The 18,967-nt window shown below is 41.5% G+C and overlaps 1 protein-coding gene across 5 annotated transcripts in view; it reads right to left on the reverse strand.

Moving 5' to 3' along the window:
* Positions 1-2,987: 2,987 nt before the first annotated feature.
* Positions 2,988-18,967, reverse strand: part of MPHOSPH8 (M-phase phosphoprotein 8) — a 53,725-nt gene continuing 37,745 nt past the window's right edge. The window contains exons 6-14 of one of the 5 annotated variants that reach the window (XM_019652331.1): positions 15,958-16,083; positions 15,790-15,878; positions 13,108-13,248; positions 12,352-12,438; positions 10,806-10,960; positions 8,731-8,885; positions 7,202-7,329; positions 6,247-6,330; positions 2,988-5,816 (exon numbers count right to left, since the gene is read on the reverse strand). In XM_019652331.1, coding sequence (XP_019507876.1) covers positions 5,775-5,816; positions 6,247-6,330; positions 7,202-7,329; positions 8,731-8,885; positions 10,806-10,960; positions 12,352-12,438; positions 13,108-13,248; positions 15,790-15,878; positions 15,958-16,083 — 1,007 coding nt within the window. In that variant the 3' untranslated portion in view covers positions 2,988-5,774. Of the gene's footprint in view, positions 6,331-7,201; positions 7,330-8,730; positions 8,886-10,805; positions 12,259-12,298; positions 12,439-13,107; positions 13,249-15,789; positions 15,879-15,957; positions 16,084-18,967 lie in introns of those variants that run through there. The other 4 variants (XM_019652333.1, XM_019652332.1, XM_019652330.1 and 1 more) reach the window with 4 other exon arrangements.

Below are 18,967 nucleotides of genomic sequence, written 5' to 3' on the forward strand. Positions count from 1 at the left end.
GTTGCTTCACTGGCCCAAGCTGGCACCATCATTGCGCTCTTCCCGGGCGAGGCAGATCAGTCGCCGGCTTCTGGACGGCCGCTCACCTGGCTGCTGGCTACACACGGTAGCCCATGGAAACTCACAGCAGCCCAGCTCCAGGTTGAGCTGTTGTTCAGCATCTTAGCTGTAGAGGGCAAGTGTCACTGGCGTTCATATGTGGGATCCGAACCGGGGCCCTCTGGTGTCCCAAGCCAGCTCTTAACCAATGCGCCACTTGGCAGGCCCTATCTTCAATGTTTTATTCCTTAAGAAAAGTCACCAGAAAAGTATATGTGGTATTTGCTGTTTACATTTCTGACTATGAGAAGTCTTAGGGTGTGGTTACAGAAGCCCTTTCACTCCTTACAATTCAGATGTTTTTGGCATAGGAGGGTTAAATTCAACAGACTTGCTCGTGGTTCTTATTGACCCAGTTATATCCTAAAATTAATTAAAAACAGACTTTTGTCCAGCGTGGTGTTACAGTTATGCTTTAAGATTTCAGTTGAGAGACCCTTTAATGCAATTATTAGTTGGGTTTTAAAAATTTTTTTATTTGCCAGTATCACTGGTAGAGCTATTTTTCAGGATCAGAAATATTAAAAGTCCTTTGTGTATGAACCTTCTAGGCTTTCAGATTTTGAAATCCAAATTACTAGTGTCATTGAGTGGATGTCCGTATGCAGTTCACTGTAATTGTTTTATAAGTGTTGTTTATGCTCCAGTGTACAGTACACCTGGTCACAGAACTGGTGATTGTCTCTAAATATTGAATGCAACTATTAAGATGATCCACCATTTTAAAGGCTAAAAGCTAGAACTTGGCCCAATTCCAGAGATTACCATTTTAGAATTCAGTATATTTAATGCTTTGTAAATTATACATTCACTTTCTTGAAAAGTTAATTAAAAGTTTTAGTTCTGGTATCATTGTATCATGAAGAATGAAGTAATCCACTCAGTTTGGTTTGTGGTTCCATTTAGTCTTGTGAACCTTAACTTGACTAAAGGCAATATATGTAGAAGTACGAATTTTATAAAACCAACCTAAGAATAGTAATGACTTTAGGAGCAAATACCTAACAAGTATCACATGCACTGAAATGCTCGTTGGAGGTGGAACTATGTAAAAGAAAATTTGACAGTGCCTTTTTTGAAAAAAATATTGAAGGTTTTATAACTGGAGCCATAGATCCTGTTGTATTATAGAGGTGCATTAGGGTAATCTATGTATCCCCTTAAATTACATACAGAATTTTATATACACATTTTTTGCATGCATATTTTTTGGGGGGGTTGTTCATATTTTATCCAATTTCAGGTCACTTTGAGACTCAAATGGGTTTTGAAAATACTAGTCTGGGGTAATTAATTCAGTGTTTTGGGGTCACATACCCCTAATAAAGGGAATTGAACAGAAATCTGTTGTTTTAATTGTATACTACTGTACCGATATTTCAGGTACTTTATAAGACACATTTGATAAGGATGAGATAACATAAACCTGTACTTCAATAAAACATCTGGGGTGCACGCTCTCTGGAGAACGTTGACCCAAGGTGTTAAGAGTAGGTAAGAGAATTTTCTGATGGAGCCCAGCAGATTGTGTATCCTGCCTTGGGTCAAGCAGAATAAAATTTTGTAAATATAGTAGGAATCAGGATTCTGGGTAGGATTTTTTTATTATAAGGTTCCAAGCTTTCAGGAGGACCTTACCTATGGAAATAAAAAAAGGATTTAGCAAAATAGACTATTTAAAAATTATTAGCGTACTTCAAGATTTAGTTGCGGATTTAACAGTGTTTAATGCCAAAACATAAAATTGAGCTGAATTTTAAATTTGTTCTTTGAGTAAATGAATTAAAAAAAAAATCTTACTGAAATAAATGAGGTAACAACTAAGTGGCATCTTAATGGAAACTGATTACTGTTAAGAACTTTAAGAAATGAGTTAGCACTTTAAAAATGTTGATTGTTTAAACTGGGTTATAAAAGGCTAAATCTGATTTTATTGTATACTAGGATAAAAGAACACATGGGTGAAGCTACCTGAAATTCGACTTCCATCAGGAATCGGAAGTTTTGGGACAAGAAGAGCTGCAGTCCTCTCTCCTTCCAGGTAGGTCCTTCCTAGTTTTGGTCATTCTTCCTGATGTGGACTGTTGTCTCAGTGGACATTTGTAATGGTACCTGATCTGAGTTACAGAACGTCAGTGTGTAGTTTATGGTGCGAAGTGGAACCACTAGTTGTCTGCCTGTTGTCTACTGGGTCCCCAGGGTCTCTGACCTTTTCTCCATGCAAAGCTGGGCGATGTTTTTAGCTCCAAATTGCTCTCATCTTTCCTCACTGGTGGTAATATGTCTATAAATTTGTCTGTATGTGAAAGGGGACTAAGAATAGAAATGACATTAAATGTCTTATTTACTGAAGGAAAAAATATTACTTTTTTTTTTTTTAAAGATTTTTATTGGGGAATTGGGGGATGGGAACAGTGCTTGGGAATTGGGGGAAGGGGAACAGACAAGTTGCTGTCATTTTTTGTTCTTCAGTCTAGTTGTGGAGGACATTACTTTACTGGCCCAAGTTGGCACCATCATTGCGCTCTTCCCAGGCCAGGCAGATCAGTCACCGGCTTCTGGACGGCCGCTCACGCTGGCTGCTGGCTACACATGGTAGCCCATGGAAACCCACTGCAGCAGGGGCTGCAGCTTACACCGTCGCCAGCGACTCACAGCAGCCCAGCTCCAGGTTGAGCTGTTGTTCAGCATCTTAGCTGTAGAGGGCAGTGTCACTGGCCCTCATATGTGGGATCCGAACTGGGGCCCTCTGGCGTCCCAAGCCAGCTCTTAACCAATGCGCCACTCCGCTGGCCCTGGTTCTTGAATATTTTTTGACTGTAGCCCAGCTTATTTTCCGTATAATGAAATGCTTGTAATTACACAGGAGAAAGAAGCCAGAAAACAAATTGTGTTTCATTTGTGAGTTTATTACACCGTATAAACAATGTACAAGCAATAACATTTGACATTTAAACAGTTAGGCCTCATGACCACAATTTTCTATGATTAAAATGACATTTGGAATAGTGCAAACTTTACATTTTCATACAGGTTTTGTTATAAAGGTGTATACCTACTCCTTGAGTATTTTTGTAGTAGCAGCCCACAAATACAGAATGACCCCCCTTTCAGCTCACTGCAAATGGGAAACACTAGAGCCTGGGATTTTGGGTCAGTCCCCAAGATGAGGAACTACTCAGGAAATGGGGCATTGTTCTGAGAAAATCATATTTTCACTAAAGCATGTAACTTGGCCCAAGGGAGGCAAATAATGGGCGCTATGAGTAAGACACACAGAGATTATGTCATGGAGTAATGGAAATTATTTTCTCCCAAATTGAACTGATGCCAAATACTAGGTTTCGATTCCAACTGGGAGCTCAGGGCGACAGACAGATGACTATTTCCCGATTTTGTTTTGATTTGGCCCTGATTGAATTGTGACCCCTCACTGTCACTAAACTTTCCAGCTTACTAGTAAGGTTCTGGGTATGCGGGCGGACAAGTCAGGCCTAGATACCAGATTCGGTGGGAAAGGAGCATTATCTGCGAGTCAGCACAGGATGTAGAAGGCAGCAGTGTGGATTCTTTCCATCAGCCATCTTCAGAACTGAGCAGAATGTAAAATTTTTATACTTTAATTTTAGGGTTTACACAGTATTATGCTGTGACATCCAAGTTGTCATTTCATCAGTGCCTGCTCTTCGCCATCCAGCCTCCGTGTACTTTTCCTTTCTCCCAGTTTTATGCTCAGGTAACTGAAAGTTGAGTAGAATTCTAAAAGCAGCACCTGAGTTTCAGATTGTACCCTCATGACATTCCATTGAATAAATTCTACAAATTTAAGAGTTCAGATGGCAGTGACTTGAGAAGATAGTGTATGAAATGGACTAATTTCACATTCTTGGACCAAAGTCAAACTCACCATCTAATTTTGTTCAACATTTAAGGAGTGCTATTAGGTACTTCTCTTTGGCACTAGGTGTTGCAGGTAAAAGAATGTGTAATGTGCCTGAGTAGACCAGGTCTGGATGGTGAAGTTAGTAAATTAATTTAATACCCCAATTACATGTCCTTATATCAGTATACACTAGACAGGAGTAATGGCTGAGGTTTTTTTTTGTTGTTATTCCCTAAGGTAAAATTGAAGTAAAACGCTATGTGCTTACTGGTTTTCAGGGAGTTTGCATCCTGTTTGTGATGACCTGCTGAGTCCTGAGGTTGCCATGGCTGAGACGAGCAGTTCAGGTATGTGTTGTGTGTCACACACACTTTGACCACACGAGGAGGTTCCTTTGTTTTGATCTGTAGTCCTGAGCACATGTGTACACCGTGTGGTAAGGTCTGTGTACAATTGATTTGTTTTCCAGAGAAATCATTGCTCACACTTTGTACATGTAAGAAACCAAAATTTTCCATATTCCCCAGTACTCAAGGACAAGTGTGCGTCTCACCTGCTATAAAGGAGCTAGTTTAGAGGAGAACACCCATATGGTATTGTGTGGTTCTCGTTCTCTTCCTAGTAGACACACTGCTCACAGAATGTCCTAGCACATCTGGCATATGACAGGGTGGTGTATTCCAAGTTACCTCACGCTTTAATGGTGTTTGGACGTTCTACCCTAGAGTGCCATGCCTCCTTGATGAATAGCATATCCTTGTTTAGTATTTCTTATAAGTTATTAGGCAAGATTTTGAGATAAATTGTCTTTCATGTATTGAACTAAGGTACAGATGTTCCTTCCTGATCTATGTAATGTTGCTAAATCAAATCTCATCTTTTTTAAAAAGCTATGAAATGAGATACAGTACTAGCATACAGTTCAATATAGTTGAAAGACTCCAATCCCAGCCATCACTCTGCTAAAAAACTGAAGTCCTGAGACTTGAGATACAAAGAAAATAGAAGGACCAAGGTATTGTTTTATTGAGAAAACTGTAGGAAAAGGCAGTTGTAGTATGTAGTTAAAAATTGCTCTCTGAAATGTCATCACAATGTTTGACATTCTGAAAATTTTTCATGAAAATTATAACTCAGACAATTATAAAACTAATCAGGAACTAAATTTTTATATATTTCCATAATCTAGACTAAGCTTGATTTATTATTAGTTAGACCTGTGGAAAATCGACAGGAGCTCTGACTCTTCCCATGAGGCCTGGTGTGGCAAAGCTCACTGCCCTTCCCAGTGTTCAAAATAAGGGCCCAGGACCTGGCTTTGAATAAGGAGAAAAGTTTCCATGTAATAATTCCCTTTTTGGCCTTATAATGTCCTGGTTGCTATATCTTAAGACTCTGATTTATCATCTTTTCAAATAAAGCATAATTGGAAATCTACAAAGTTGTCACCACCAACCGCATATCAGAAATGGATCTGATCTCCCCCTCACACTTCAAGGCTCTAATAGAAAATTAAAAGGAAAAATGACTTCCCTTTTCTTAAATTATCCCCATATGCACCATTCCACATTGTGGAAAAAACTGGACACAACCCCGGGACTTGAGCACGCTCTCTGTAATGTATTAGAATGCCATGGCCCATGTCCAAGAACAGACAGGCCTTAAACTGTATGAGGTTACAGACTAGACTTTACATGTGGAAGTGTTGGCTGTGCCACCATTCTCCACTGCTTAGAACAGGAGTTAGAAAGGTCTGGCAGTAAGTCCATGTCCGTCCGAAGTCTTTGTTTGGTCACTGCAGCTGCACTCTGTATGCACCTATCAACAACTTAACCTACAGGGAGAGAAAACGCACATGTATAAGCACAGAGGTGGCTCCCCTTTTTTAGAAGCGGGGAGAACACACATGCCAAGACTGGTTTGTAATATTGTCAGATTGGTTATCAATTTATTGAGGTGGTGGTTTTAATAAAAAAATCCAAGTGCTTCATAATACAAAGAGAGGTTAGTGACCTGCCCAGAGACACACAGATGGCAATCCACTACCAAAGCCTGGAACACAGCCCAGACTACTAGGTACGATAGGTATTACGTGAGACACATCTGACGTTTAGGCAGGTGCACCTAGCACTCCACCCTGGGAGCACATGTCTCTAGGACAGGATCAGGAACACAACGTTCTTGGAAGTTTTGTCTAATGACAATAAAGTAACCTAGAGTAACAATCTGAGTAGGAACACTGAATATGAGGAGAGGATGTTCACCTTGGCAGAGGGTGCTTCCGTCAACCTTATAAAGAGTTTGTTGAGGCCTGGAAGAGGGCTGAACGAGTAAACAAAATGACTATCCTAGGGAGAGAGACCAAAAACTGTCAGTATTTCTTCCAACTTCTACATCTAGAAACAGCTAGGCCAAATCTAACAGTATAACTTCATCTTAAGAGATCAGAAACCTTTACGACTACAGCGATGATGACAAATACAAGTTTTGTACTTGAACTCACACAAGGAAATAAGCTGTGATTTCTTTACTCTTCCCTTGATTTATTAAAAAGATATGAATCACAATAAACAATATCCAGATAATTTTTGGGGATTAGAATGTATCTAGCCATATATAGCGTGAGTATTAGAAATCTTCATAAATCTTCATAACTGCTCAATTTTGCTTAATTCAGCCTAAGAAGTCTAAATGTGGCAAAGGAATCATGTATAAAGATTCTTCAAGAGCATTTTTTATATTAAAAATGAATTTATACAGGCACTAATGGATTAATTATATATTTTTAAATGTTTATAAGATGAAAGTTATAGCATAATAACCTAAAATTAAGCATTCAAACTAAGTATAAATATAACCAATATTATACAGTGGTTGTACTGGGGTATTTGAAGCATGAGAAGGTATAAACAGGTATACTTTTCTTCCTTTTTCAGTTTCCTTTAAGTGAACATTTGTAATTATAATGATGGGAAAGGGCATCATATTTAAAATTGGTATGTTTCCTATACCATTTCTAAGACATGGGAAACATAATGTAAGGCTGAAATAACAAACATTTAGAAAGATTCTTGACAAAATTTAGGATAATTTTACTTTATGATTACTGGTTATTGACTCATTTCCAACAAATGGTTTACAGAATTATAATTGTTAAAGTCACCTGTGCTTTTGATTAGAAAAATCTACTTTTCAGTAATGAACTACAGAAAATCTTACCAGAAAAACAGGAAGTTGAAATTTATCGTTTAAAACTACAGCTTGTACACTACATGGTCCACAGAGTCGAGCAATAACGTCTTTACCCAGAAAGTTTGCGTGGAAAATAAACAGCAGGACACCACAGCCTGAGTAGGGGAGATGTAAACACAGGTGTTAACACCCATCTGGCCCCGCCCCCGGGGGAGGAACAGCAACACAGGTTGGAAGTGACTCTGAGCCATGCAGGGGCCACTCACACCTCCAGTCAAGGAGCCCTCCAATGTCCAACTTGGTGCTATTACTGAGCATTTTTCAAACCACAACAACCCTTTTTATTTTTTGTCCAAGGTAGTCCCTACTGATAGTTCACAGAATATTTTAGGTTTTACAAAGAGGATATTTAAAAGCTGCTACTGAATGCATAAAAATGTCCATGGAAACAAACCATTAGACATTTCTATGGTGGTCATGTTTAGGTTTGAGTGATTTTCCATTTTCTTCCATATCCTGTTTTGCCCTTTTCCAAATTTTCTGATTAATAGGTAAAAAATCATGATTAAAAAAATAAGTTAGCATGACATTGGAAGCTTTTCCTGAGTATCCAAATATTCTGCAACATTCGTTTTTGTTTTTTTTTTAAGAAGAAAAAAAAGTAGTTTTAATAATATAGGAAAATTATCTCTATGACTTTTATGGTAAACTATTTTTAACATGATAAAATATTGATCCAGGCCAGTTATAAACAAGAGACTTTTTATAAAAGACCCCAAAGAATCATTTGGTTTGTTAGTTCTGGGCCCAGGGAAAAGGGACACCCAGGGCCCTTGGCTCCCCATACCTGTCCCGTTGAGCTGTTTAAAGCTTGACCCAGTAGTTTGCTCTCCAGCATTACAATGTAAACTATCCACTTGAATAGTCAAAATTACAAAGTATGATACTTCAATGACAAGTTCACAAAATACTAAGGTGTTATGAATGGCTGTCATTAATTGGTAGGGTTATATGTTCTTCAATACACTTGTTTTTTTTAAAGGAGGTTTTTTTTTTAAAAAACAGAAGCCAAAGCCAAGCTTACCCCCACCTCCTATGTGTAACATCCATGTCCTAGAGAAGACGTGGCATGGGCCATTGTCCTGCTTTTGTTAAGCAGAGGCCAGGAAGCAGAACTGACACTTCCATCTCTTGCTACTAAACTTATTAAAGGGGCAAGACTTAGCAATAATAAAATTGAGGAAAAACATTGATTTTGGACTTAGAATCTTGAAGGTCAATTTAAATAAAATTCAGTTAAATAAAAATTAGTATAATTAATTATTAAGGCCTAGCTTTCATACTTATTTAATAAATGCTAACACCATGCTCTGTGGACCCCTCAGTCACCTGGGATGGTGGGTATCAGCAGGGTCTCTTTTTTTTCTGCCAGAGTAGCTCTGCTGTTATTTTACATAATTATACATAATGGAATTTTCTTAAGGTTTGTTCAAAGAAAGAGTTCTAAAATAATCAGTTATAGTGTCATATTTCTAAAACAGAACACACAGGCTTACCTTCTGGTATATTCTGTGGTGGTTTGTAATTGAAATCCATTGAAAAATCTGGCCCCTCACAGAGACGGTGACATGCTATCGGGAAAACCGGTTCTAGGAGAGCAAGACGTGCTTCAAAGTAATCCTTTATGGTTTCTTCTGCTACTCTAGAGAGTCTGCTCAGAAGTATGTAGTAAGAATTGTTAATGTAAAAAAGAGCCATGAGCCATACAATGATTAAACTATTCAGTAGCCATGAGGCCTTCCCAGATCACATCCTGCTTCCTGCTCTTGGCTTCTGACATGGTACGTATTGTCCACATCCTCTCCCGGGAATGTGGTGTCCAGAGGCCAGTCTCTCCTTCTGCTCTCTCACCTCCCCAGCCGTCTTGACACTGCCTGGCACACAGACAGTGCTCAATACATAACCTGTCTAATGATGACCAATTTGGAGGACCAGTGATGAGAATTCTATCCAAAAATTCAAGAATTGCCAAACATCTTGTTACAGTGCTTAGTTTAAGAAGCAATTAAAATGATTAGTATTAATTCGAAAAATATTTTCAAACTATCTCATCTGCTTTGCCCAGGATATAGGCTATTCTAGTCTTAATGAGGACATTAAGTCCAAAGTCCCAGATAACCCTTTAGTCAGTTTTAAAAGGAAGTCCAGCATCCCAGGACCCCCTCCATTGCATGCAAACCAGGAAGGCTGACAGCTCTACTGCAGACTGTAACTATTACCATGGAGCAGACTGAGACGAGCCAGCTTCCTGGGGGCCCTGCCAGTCAGGTGCTGGTCAGAGTTGCCTGCAGAAATGACGGGGGTCATAGAGCATGTGCCCTCGCTTTGGCCTTGGCCTTCTTTGTCTCTTGCCCTAAATTTACCTTACTTTGTGCTCAGGACATAGATTCTACACCTGGAATCATACCGTCTTGCAGGTATGAAGATCCAAGTCATACTCTTAAGTGTGCTGGATGATGGAGAGGGGACAGTGGCCATTCCAGCCCAAGGCTGCCTGCCGTTACGTGAATATACACTGTACTTGTTATGACATTTGTTACGTGTGGCCTAAAGAATTCTGAATTGACATTATGCTACTGAGTTACAGCACCTTGAGCTGAGAGGCCGCGAGCTGCTGATGGGCGGCCCGATGGTGACTGGACTTGGAACTGAGGTAGCTGCGCCCTCCACAACTAAGACTGAAGGACAACAACTTGGCTGTTCCCCTTCCCCAATTCCCCAATAAAATCTTTAAAAATAAAATGATTTAGAAGTCATTTGAAAAAGAAGGAACTTGAATTGATAAACTGATGCATCCAGACCATGGGATGATTATTTGGCACTAAAAGGAAATGAGCTATCGCCATGAAAAGATATGGAGGACCCTTAAATGCAGTATCAGTAAGTAAAAGAAGCCAATATAAAAAGGTTACATACTGTGTTGCAACTCTATGACATCCTTGAAAAGGTGAGATATGGAGACAGTAAAAAGATCGGGGGGTCACCAGGGTTTAGGAGGGAGGGATGAATAGGCAGAGCACAGGATTGTCTGGGCAGCAAAACTACTATGACGCAGTAAAGATGGGTGCGAGTCATTATACATTTGTCCAAACCCACAAGAAGGTACAACAGCAAGGTGAATCCTAACAAAACTACGGACTTTGGATAACTGCCCACATGGGTTTGTTAACTGCACTATTCTCGTAGGGATGGTGATAGTGGGGATGACTTTTCTGACAACCCAATAGAAAATCTCTACTTTCTACCCTGTCACTGGGAACCTAAAAGTGCTCTAAAAAATTGTCTATTAAAAGAAGAATAGAATAAATTTTAAATGGTTTTAAGAAAATGTGAGCCAGTTAAGAGCATAATTAATATTTTAAGGCTACTTCTAGATAAGATAGTGTTAAGTTTGGGAATTTCTAAGACCTCCATAACTTGTAGGAAACAATTCACATGCCATTAAATTTAAGATCTTTTGAGAATAGAAGCCTGTCAGGACCTATACTTGCCAATCTCTCTCTGAGCAATTATATTCAGGCCATTCCAGTTTTGATGTGTGTTAACCATGGCACGTTCACGTCACACTTACGTGTCTAAATGATTCTTCAGCAAGTCGTACACCAACCCGTTGTTGCACTGCTTTGCAAAATGCATCGCACTATTTTGGTGCTTTGACAAAATATTGCAGTCGGCTCCACATTCAATTACAAGTCGGACAATGTCCGAATTTCCTCTTTTACAGGCCTACATCCAAAGAAAAAAAGAGTAATAATTAAGTGCAAAATAAGGTAACTACCAGCCACTGTTTGTCCCTTTCTCCACCCATGAGCCTGGGAGTTGTTTGTGAAGAGGGAAAAAAAGGTTGGAGAGCGGGGAGAACACATGGAGTCAGGTCTCCCCAAGTGTCAGAAACTTACATAAACGGAACAGCAAACAGGACAGAAATCTGTGCTACATTCAATTAATTCCTCCCCTGACTTTGATTCCTTGGGAAACGTAACTTTGAAAGATACTTGCATCTCAAGACAGAAGAAACACCAGCCTTTCTAAGGTCTGCTGTGCTCCTTATTTCAGCTGTGGCCTGTAAGCCGAGGTCTTAGCACAGGCCGAAGAGAAAGCGTGCCCCTGCACTTAGCATCACAAAATAACTTCAAAATTGTCCTAGAAGCTGCCCTAAAGGAGACTAATAAATAAGCACAGACACAAATTTGAATTTAATAAATCTAAGATGGAGCTGTGACAGTTTAAAGACCATTTCCGGAGGATCTGTTTAGAACACACCTGGTGATTTTTCAATTAAGATAGTTTTAAATTCCTGCTTTGAGTGACCCTTCTGCTCTAAAAATTTGGCAACAGCAGAAACACGTAATGGAAAGTCAAAATTCAAAAGCAGGGCTCCTGAACAAAAGAAGCATTTCCAGATCCAGCAGTGAGCTGGGTTTAAAGGCAGGCATGGGAGAGCTCCACTCCCTTACTGACCTGGGCGGCACCACAAAGGTCTGCTCTGTCCTGGGAGGTTGTGGCAGCACAGACAGCCTGCACACGCCGGGAGCTAAAGCGCTCGGTGTCAGGGCTGCTGTGTCCTAACAGTATCTTAGTCACAGCAACAGGCGAGAACTTGCTGATTTTGCCCCCCAGAAAACCCGCTAAACATGGGGGGTAATAAAAGGGTGCCTGGGGACCCTTTAACAGCTTTCCACTCAAAACTAGCTGTAAACCACAATTCCAAACACACACGAAGGGACCTGAGGCTAAGAAGATGGATTCACCACCATAAAATGACAATGGGAGTACAGCGTGCGCTTCCCCACCCCCAGGGCTGCGTATTTCCTATTCCAGGCCCTGTTTTCAAACAGCTTAGCCACCTGTCACCCATCTAAGGCTGCCTGGAAGCCACCAGACCGAGCTCTTCTGTGCTCAGTCCCATCACATCACTCATCACACCAGGTGTTACTGCTCCCACTCCAGACTGTCCTGTTCCCCACCACGTCCCCAGCAGGACCTGGCAGCTGTCCTGTTCCCCATCATGTCCCCAGCAGGGCCTGGCAGCTGTCCTGTTCCCCATCATGTCCCCAGCAGGGCCCAGCAGCCTGAGGCCCCAACATGCACACCTGAGACGGGGGAGGCGCGATTACCTTCATGAGAGCTGTCTCACCATTGCTCTGCTGTATATTTACAAAAGCTCCTGCTTCCAAAAGAATAGCCACTGTAGTTAAAAAGTTCTATCAAGGAAGAAAAAAGGCAAATTTAACTCCCAAAATTCTTTGGAAGATAAGATATTTTTAGATGTTTTGAAACTTAGCCATTAGGAAAAGATACTTGGTCACCCTAAGTAGGTAGGTGAGCAGCTTCCTGGCTCCCTACTGTGCAGGGTCCCGAGAGTGGGCAGAGGTGAGGGGCGAGAGTGGGCAGAGGTGAGGGGCGGGAAGTGGCTCCCCCAAGGTACCACACACAGCCTCACTCAGTTTTGCCAACAACTTCAATCTGAAGTTTAACCACTGGTTTCAATATAAGAACTCTGCATAGCAATCCTTTAGAAAAATAATAAATGGGAACATTTTAATTAAATTATCAATCAAAAGGAACACCTAATTTCAAATGAAAAAGATATTTAAAAGACTCAAGATTGAAACTGGTATTAGAACCTTAATTAGAGGTCCTTTTTAAATATAACTCAGTTCTAACTAGATAATCACGTTATGAACACTTAATGGCAAAGTACTACTGTTGCTGAAAAACACCCATTCATGATACGTTACAGATGAGCTGGAATATACAACTTTAAAGTTACTTGACTGTATGACCGTTATAGTTCACTATGGAGATGATTCTGTCATAGTCCCAGAGCAGGAATTCCTGTAAGACCATGAAATGGCTGCATGATAACCGACCTTCTCAGCTGCGTGAATGAGGGCGGTGGTCCCATTTTTCTGTCTGCCGTTCACTTTGGCTCCTTTTCTGATGAGGAGCCTCAGTAGGTCGTCCTGCCCTCCTGCTGCGGCCAGCATCACCAGTGTCATCCCGCTTGAATCCTTTATTAAAGGTTTTGTTTAAGAAAAAAATGTCAAAGTTTAATGAAATTTTAGAACTAAGTTTTTTCATCTAGATTGTTTCAATATGAAATCAATAAAATGCATTGATTTAAACATCTATCTAGCTTTACTTAGTTTTACTAAAATATCCTAATAAACAATCAAAAACTAATAAACTAGAATTTTTTATATATGAATGTTACCATAAAGTTTTACCACCCCCATGTATTAAGTTCTAAAGGCACATCAATACTTTGCATGATGTGAAATAACAGTGAATCCTGACACTGCATAAATGGCAAAGGTCTGTGCTCTTGGTAAAACTCATCCATTCATTAGATTCATTTAGTGGCCCAAAGATGGAAGGCTAGAAATGACCACAAGAAGTCAAATAAACCCACTGATGACAAGCTAAAATGAATGCTATCTAGATTAGAAAAACATTAGCCCATGTAAATCTAGCAGTTGGGAAGACAGAGTTTTATTGCTCTAAGGATAAGGAAGAAAAGGTAAAAGTAGGAAACAAGATGCTGATATGACAAAATTAATTCATTAAAGAACTGCTTTCAACAGATGTGAAATTACATGAAGCTGATGAAAAATAAAAAGGTAACTATTAGCTAAAATATTTCCAATCACTAGTTGAAACAAACACCGTATGAGGAAACCAAACCACTAATTAAATACCATTTGATAAAACCACATTGCAATAGTTTGAGTTCATTTGGTTATAATCTGATAGTTGAGCAAAATTTGCCGGTATGAGTAATCTGAGGGAACACAAATGTAAGAAAAATTATTTCTAGCAATAGCACGTTAGACAGACTCAAGAGGGCCCACTAAAACTAAGACAATGGAACCACTTACTCTCATTTGTAAAAACCTTCCTAACTTTAGAAAATTTTCTGGCGTTACTACGCTTTTAATAAAGACCAAGCTATGGAAGGATTAACTTGGGGGAAAGAAGCATTTGATAAAACCCTGATAAAAACAGCTAAAAAAAGCGGAAGTGCAGGGAGATAACACAGGACAGGCAGGACAGCTGACACAGAGACTCAGGGGATACCCCTCAGGTCAGTGACAGGCAGGCCGCTGCCATCATCACCATTACTCAAGTGGCACTAGTTTCACAAGGCCAGAGAAAGAAATATTGTTGGAAAAGAGGGAAACAAAATAGTTATTTTGGCAGATAATCAAATTCTCTACCCAGAAAATCCAAGGCCAGTAACTTAAAACAGAGTATGAGAATTTTATAAAGTGACTGGAGACAACACACACCCAACAGCTTTACCATACACATGTAATAACCAGTTAGAAAAAATGTGGGCGGGGGGAAGATCCTAACGATCAAGTAAGATAATTAAGAAATTATAAAACATTTAGGAATACATCTAAAATGTGCAATAACTATATGAAGAAAAAACCCAAACAACTTTGGGAATAAATGAAGAGCTGCTTTAAAGTTATGTTCCTAGATGAAAGATTCAAAATGTAAAAATGTCAATTCTCAGCCAAATTATGTATTTCATGCAATTTTAATCAAAATCCTAATAATTTTTTGAACTGTAATCCCAAAGAATTAAACCTAAAAAATCCAATTCGGCAAGAAAACTACAGAAGAAAATATAAAAATCTTTTCTAAGCAAGACAAGACAACCAAAAGCCACAAGGGAATAAGATCAACACATGTGACTACCTAAAAATAAAAACCCTCTAAGCCACAAAAGACTGAAAAAAACAAGGACAAAAGGGTTAATATGCTTCCATATAAAAATTCCTTATAAATCAGTATAAAAACCGGCAACAACAATACAGTTGGCAGTTGCTGTAAATAGGCCACTACCAATGAAACAGTGACCTGAGAAACAGGAGCCAGTTCCCGCGTTCACTCCTCAAAGTGTCAGAGATTAAACCAGACAACCACAGCTAAATCAAGTGACTTGAGGGGGTTGGAAATACAGGGACTATAATTTCTACGTTCCTACAATGTTTGAATTTTATAAAGTGAACATGCATTACTTTTATAGTTAAAAAATGAAAAGTAAAACTGGGGGCCGGCCGAGTGGCTCAGTTGGTTAAGAATACGAGCCCTGAGCAACAGGGTCGCCGGTTCGATTCCCACATGAGCCAGTGAGCTGTGCCCGAGCTGAGCTGCTGCTGAGCTGTCAGCAGGTGGCAGGATGGCTCAGCTGGTGAGAGCATGTGCTCCTAACAACAAGATTTCTGGTAGACTCCTGCATGGGATGGTGGGCTATGCCCCCCACAACTAAGATTAAACACGGCACCTTGAGCTGAGTGGCAGCTTGCAGCCGATGGGTTGCTCTATGGTGACTGAACTTGGAGCTGAGCTAGCTGTGCCCTCCACAACTAAGACTGAAGGACAACAACTTGGCTGTCCCCCTTCCTCGATTCCCCAACACTGTTCCCCTTTCCCAATTCCCCAATAAAACCTTAAAAAAAAAAAAAAAAGTAAAACTGAATTATTTTAAAAGAGCTACTTTCCATCTTCTTTTCATGAGATTTTACAGATATATTTACTACCTCTTGGTCCAGGTTATAGTCTTCATTTGAACTAAGTGCAACCTTCACGGTAATATAATCCCCATTTTGCACAGCATCCCTCAATAAATCTAAAATGAAAGAAAAGATAACTTAGGTTTTCTTATCTAGATTCATGAAAAGGACCTCCAAAATTCCCAAACTACTCACGACTTGGGATGGCATCTGCTGTAGTAAAATTCTCATCTTTTCCAGCCAGATGCTTCTGAAAATCTTCTAATTTCATCCATTCCAGCTGCAGGTCCATGCCCAAACTCAGAATCTGCTGTTTGCCGTCTGGAACACAGAACAGCCATCAGATACATTTTTCTGGGCTATACAAAAATACAATGGCATTTTATTAAATTTGTGGTGTCTTAACCAAAACTATATAGTCTTTAAAGAAACTGATTTTTGAGGGTAAGTAACACGAACTATCCATATTTAGAAGTCACAGTGCTTCAAAGGCTTGAAGATAAACAGGTAACACATTAACTATAAAATAGTGAAATATGAACTTTAGGTACATGAGTAAGTAGCTCAAAGGAAGAGAGGCATCAATAAGAGGCATTGCTAACATTTATTTTTTTGGCCATTCTCCCTGGACATATACTGCTTTCAATCATTTAAGTAGGTAACATCATTCAAAATGTGTAAACCAGACCTATGTTTAAATAAGTGCTTGTCCACTGATCCAGAGTTGGCTCTCGCTCCTCCTCCAGTTAGCCAGCCTTGTCAAGCCCCCATCACACCGTAAAGCAAGTGCTGGTCTCCCTCATGTCTGACCAGGTGGCTGATCAGCACTAGGAGGGACGTGCTCGCCCCCTATAGGCAATGCAGTGAGACTGGGGCCTAACTCACATGGGAGTAATTCAAAATGACTGAAAAGCACAAATATTTGCTGGTAAGAGTTAAAGGATTTTCACCTAAAACCGATTGCTCCAACCACACAGATGTTAGATGTTAACCTTGCCATAGAATTGGACTCTGTAAAAGACATGCGAACAAATGCACTGCCCCCCAAGCTCTCAACTGGAAACAGCACCGCCCCTTGTGCCCCGGAGTGACACACCCTGCATCCGGTCCCAGCCCCAAGTTGGCTGTGCGCTTTGCATCAGTCACAGAAGCTTGCTGGATCTCCCGAGTGACAGGAGTGGTAACAGTAAAAGCAGCTAACACTCAGTAAGGGATGTTCAGTTATTTACATGAATTAATGCATTTGATCTAGAGTGACCTGTGAGAGGACACGTCACAGCCGAGGAGCAGAGCCACTCAGTGAACCATATCTGAGCCCACAGGAAGCACTGGGAGGGACAGATGATGGGTCCCATAAGTGAGACAGTACCATCTTTCCAGGGCTGTCTGGAGTAACGAAACCCACAGAGCTCCCCATGCATGGATCTGTGTTGCCACTTGTCACCTATCCAGTTTTAGGCCTAAAGGGTCTGATGCTGAGGTCTCTATGCTGAACAGCCCCGGGCCTCCCGTATGCCGATAGGTCCTAGTCTCCTGTGGGGTGGAAATGGGGGAAATTTCCGCCGACACCGGCCGGTATGGATGGTCTTGGTTAGGGCCACCTTCCTTTCACATGGACCCCAGCCATCATTCAACGCAGCGCCAGCACCGTCTGGATGGAAATGGGAAGGGCCCAGAGCAGCTGGTGAGCTGGACTCAGCGTGTGGGTGGGCTGGACTCTTCTAAAGGATTGACACACGACCTGGACAGGGAAGCCGAGGGTGGATGACCATGTGGAAGGTCATTTGGGTTCGCCAGTAGGAGCCACATTCCAGCTTGTGAGGCACTGACAATCACCGGCGATCCAGGCACGAGCCCTGGTTGCAGGCCCTTCAGTGGCCCCTGCAGCACCTGGCTGGGATGGTGTGATGCCCCCGAAACAGTGACTTGTTAATGCAGTGACAGCATGTCCTATGTATTCTAAACAAAGCCCAAGACAACTGCCAAAGGATTCTGGAGCCACCTACCAGAGTTCCTGACCAGCAATGGATTGGCAAATTCGTCCCCTCCGAGTGAGTGTTCTAAATGTGCCTTGGTTTGTGTGATGCCATGTCTGGCCTGACCCAAGCTTCCTCAGTTGTAGCCGTGCCAACCAGGCTGCCACCATTATAGAGGATTGGAAAAGGCACGGACCGTCTACAGACACCCTTGCTGAATAGACAGTGATTGGGAGTCCCATTTCAGAGGTCACGATGTGCTAGACTGGGCACAAGAACATGACACTGAATGGAGGTCCCATCTCCCTATAATCTGCAGCAGCAGGGTTGGTAGGAAGGAAGAATGGAGCCTTGAGCAGGAGATGAAATGACTAACAGGTTAACCACCTTGGCCAGGTGGACTAAAGAGCTCTTCCAGGCTTTGATACATTTGAATGATTGACCAGTAGGTCCTGCTGCCCATATGCCAGACTGGGGTCACCTGCTGAGGCACCTAATGCCATAAAGATACGTATGGAAGTCTCGGGGGACAGCCACTGCCCCCACTCACTGTGCACAATGTGCTGTGCTGCTGGAGACACCCGAGCCCCGTCACACCGGGGAGAGGTGCCATCTACTGGAATTTGCACTGGGATGTCCCGATGGGATGGGTGTCACTTGGCACCTTGGTTCGGGGAACCAGACAATCTTCACTGGGATCCCACTGTCCTGCTACAAGTTACATCTGTGGAAACACCTCAAACACAGCATGCACCCTTGAAGGAGGGGAGGGCTGGGGATATCCTGGGCTGGCACCCCCCCCGCCCCCGTCCATCTCCTCATGCCTGACTGGCAGTTCTGCCTGCCTCCCCTGGCCAACAGGGATGGTAAGAACAACCAGCTCAGGTTCCTAAAGCTGCCAACCCGCTCAAGGCCCAGTGGGCACGCTGTTTCCCACTGGCCAATCATTTGGTCACCATCTTTGTTCCTCTGCTGGCCTGAGGCTGTTACAGCACGGAGATGCCCTTACTAAAGTCACCCAGCAAGCCGTACAGGATTGCAGACGAAGCCTCTTTCCTGAACACTGAAATGTCCCTAATGACAAAGCTGTTCTCCAGAACACGAAGGCCTTGGGCATTATTACTGCCTCTGAAGGGGCACCTACGCAGTTTCCCAAACAGAATGTGCTCAACCCTGATGAGTCTGTAACGTATCATCTTCATTAATTCACAAGGACACAAACGAATGTC

This window comes from Hipposideros armiger, unplaced genomic scaffold (assembly GCF_001890085.2).
Source record: "Hipposideros armiger isolate ML-2016 unplaced genomic scaffold, ASM189008v1 scaffold_178, whole genome shotgun sequence".
In the NCBI taxonomy this organism is placed as follows: Eukaryota; Metazoa; Chordata; class Mammalia; order Chiroptera; family Hipposideridae; genus Hipposideros; species Hipposideros armiger.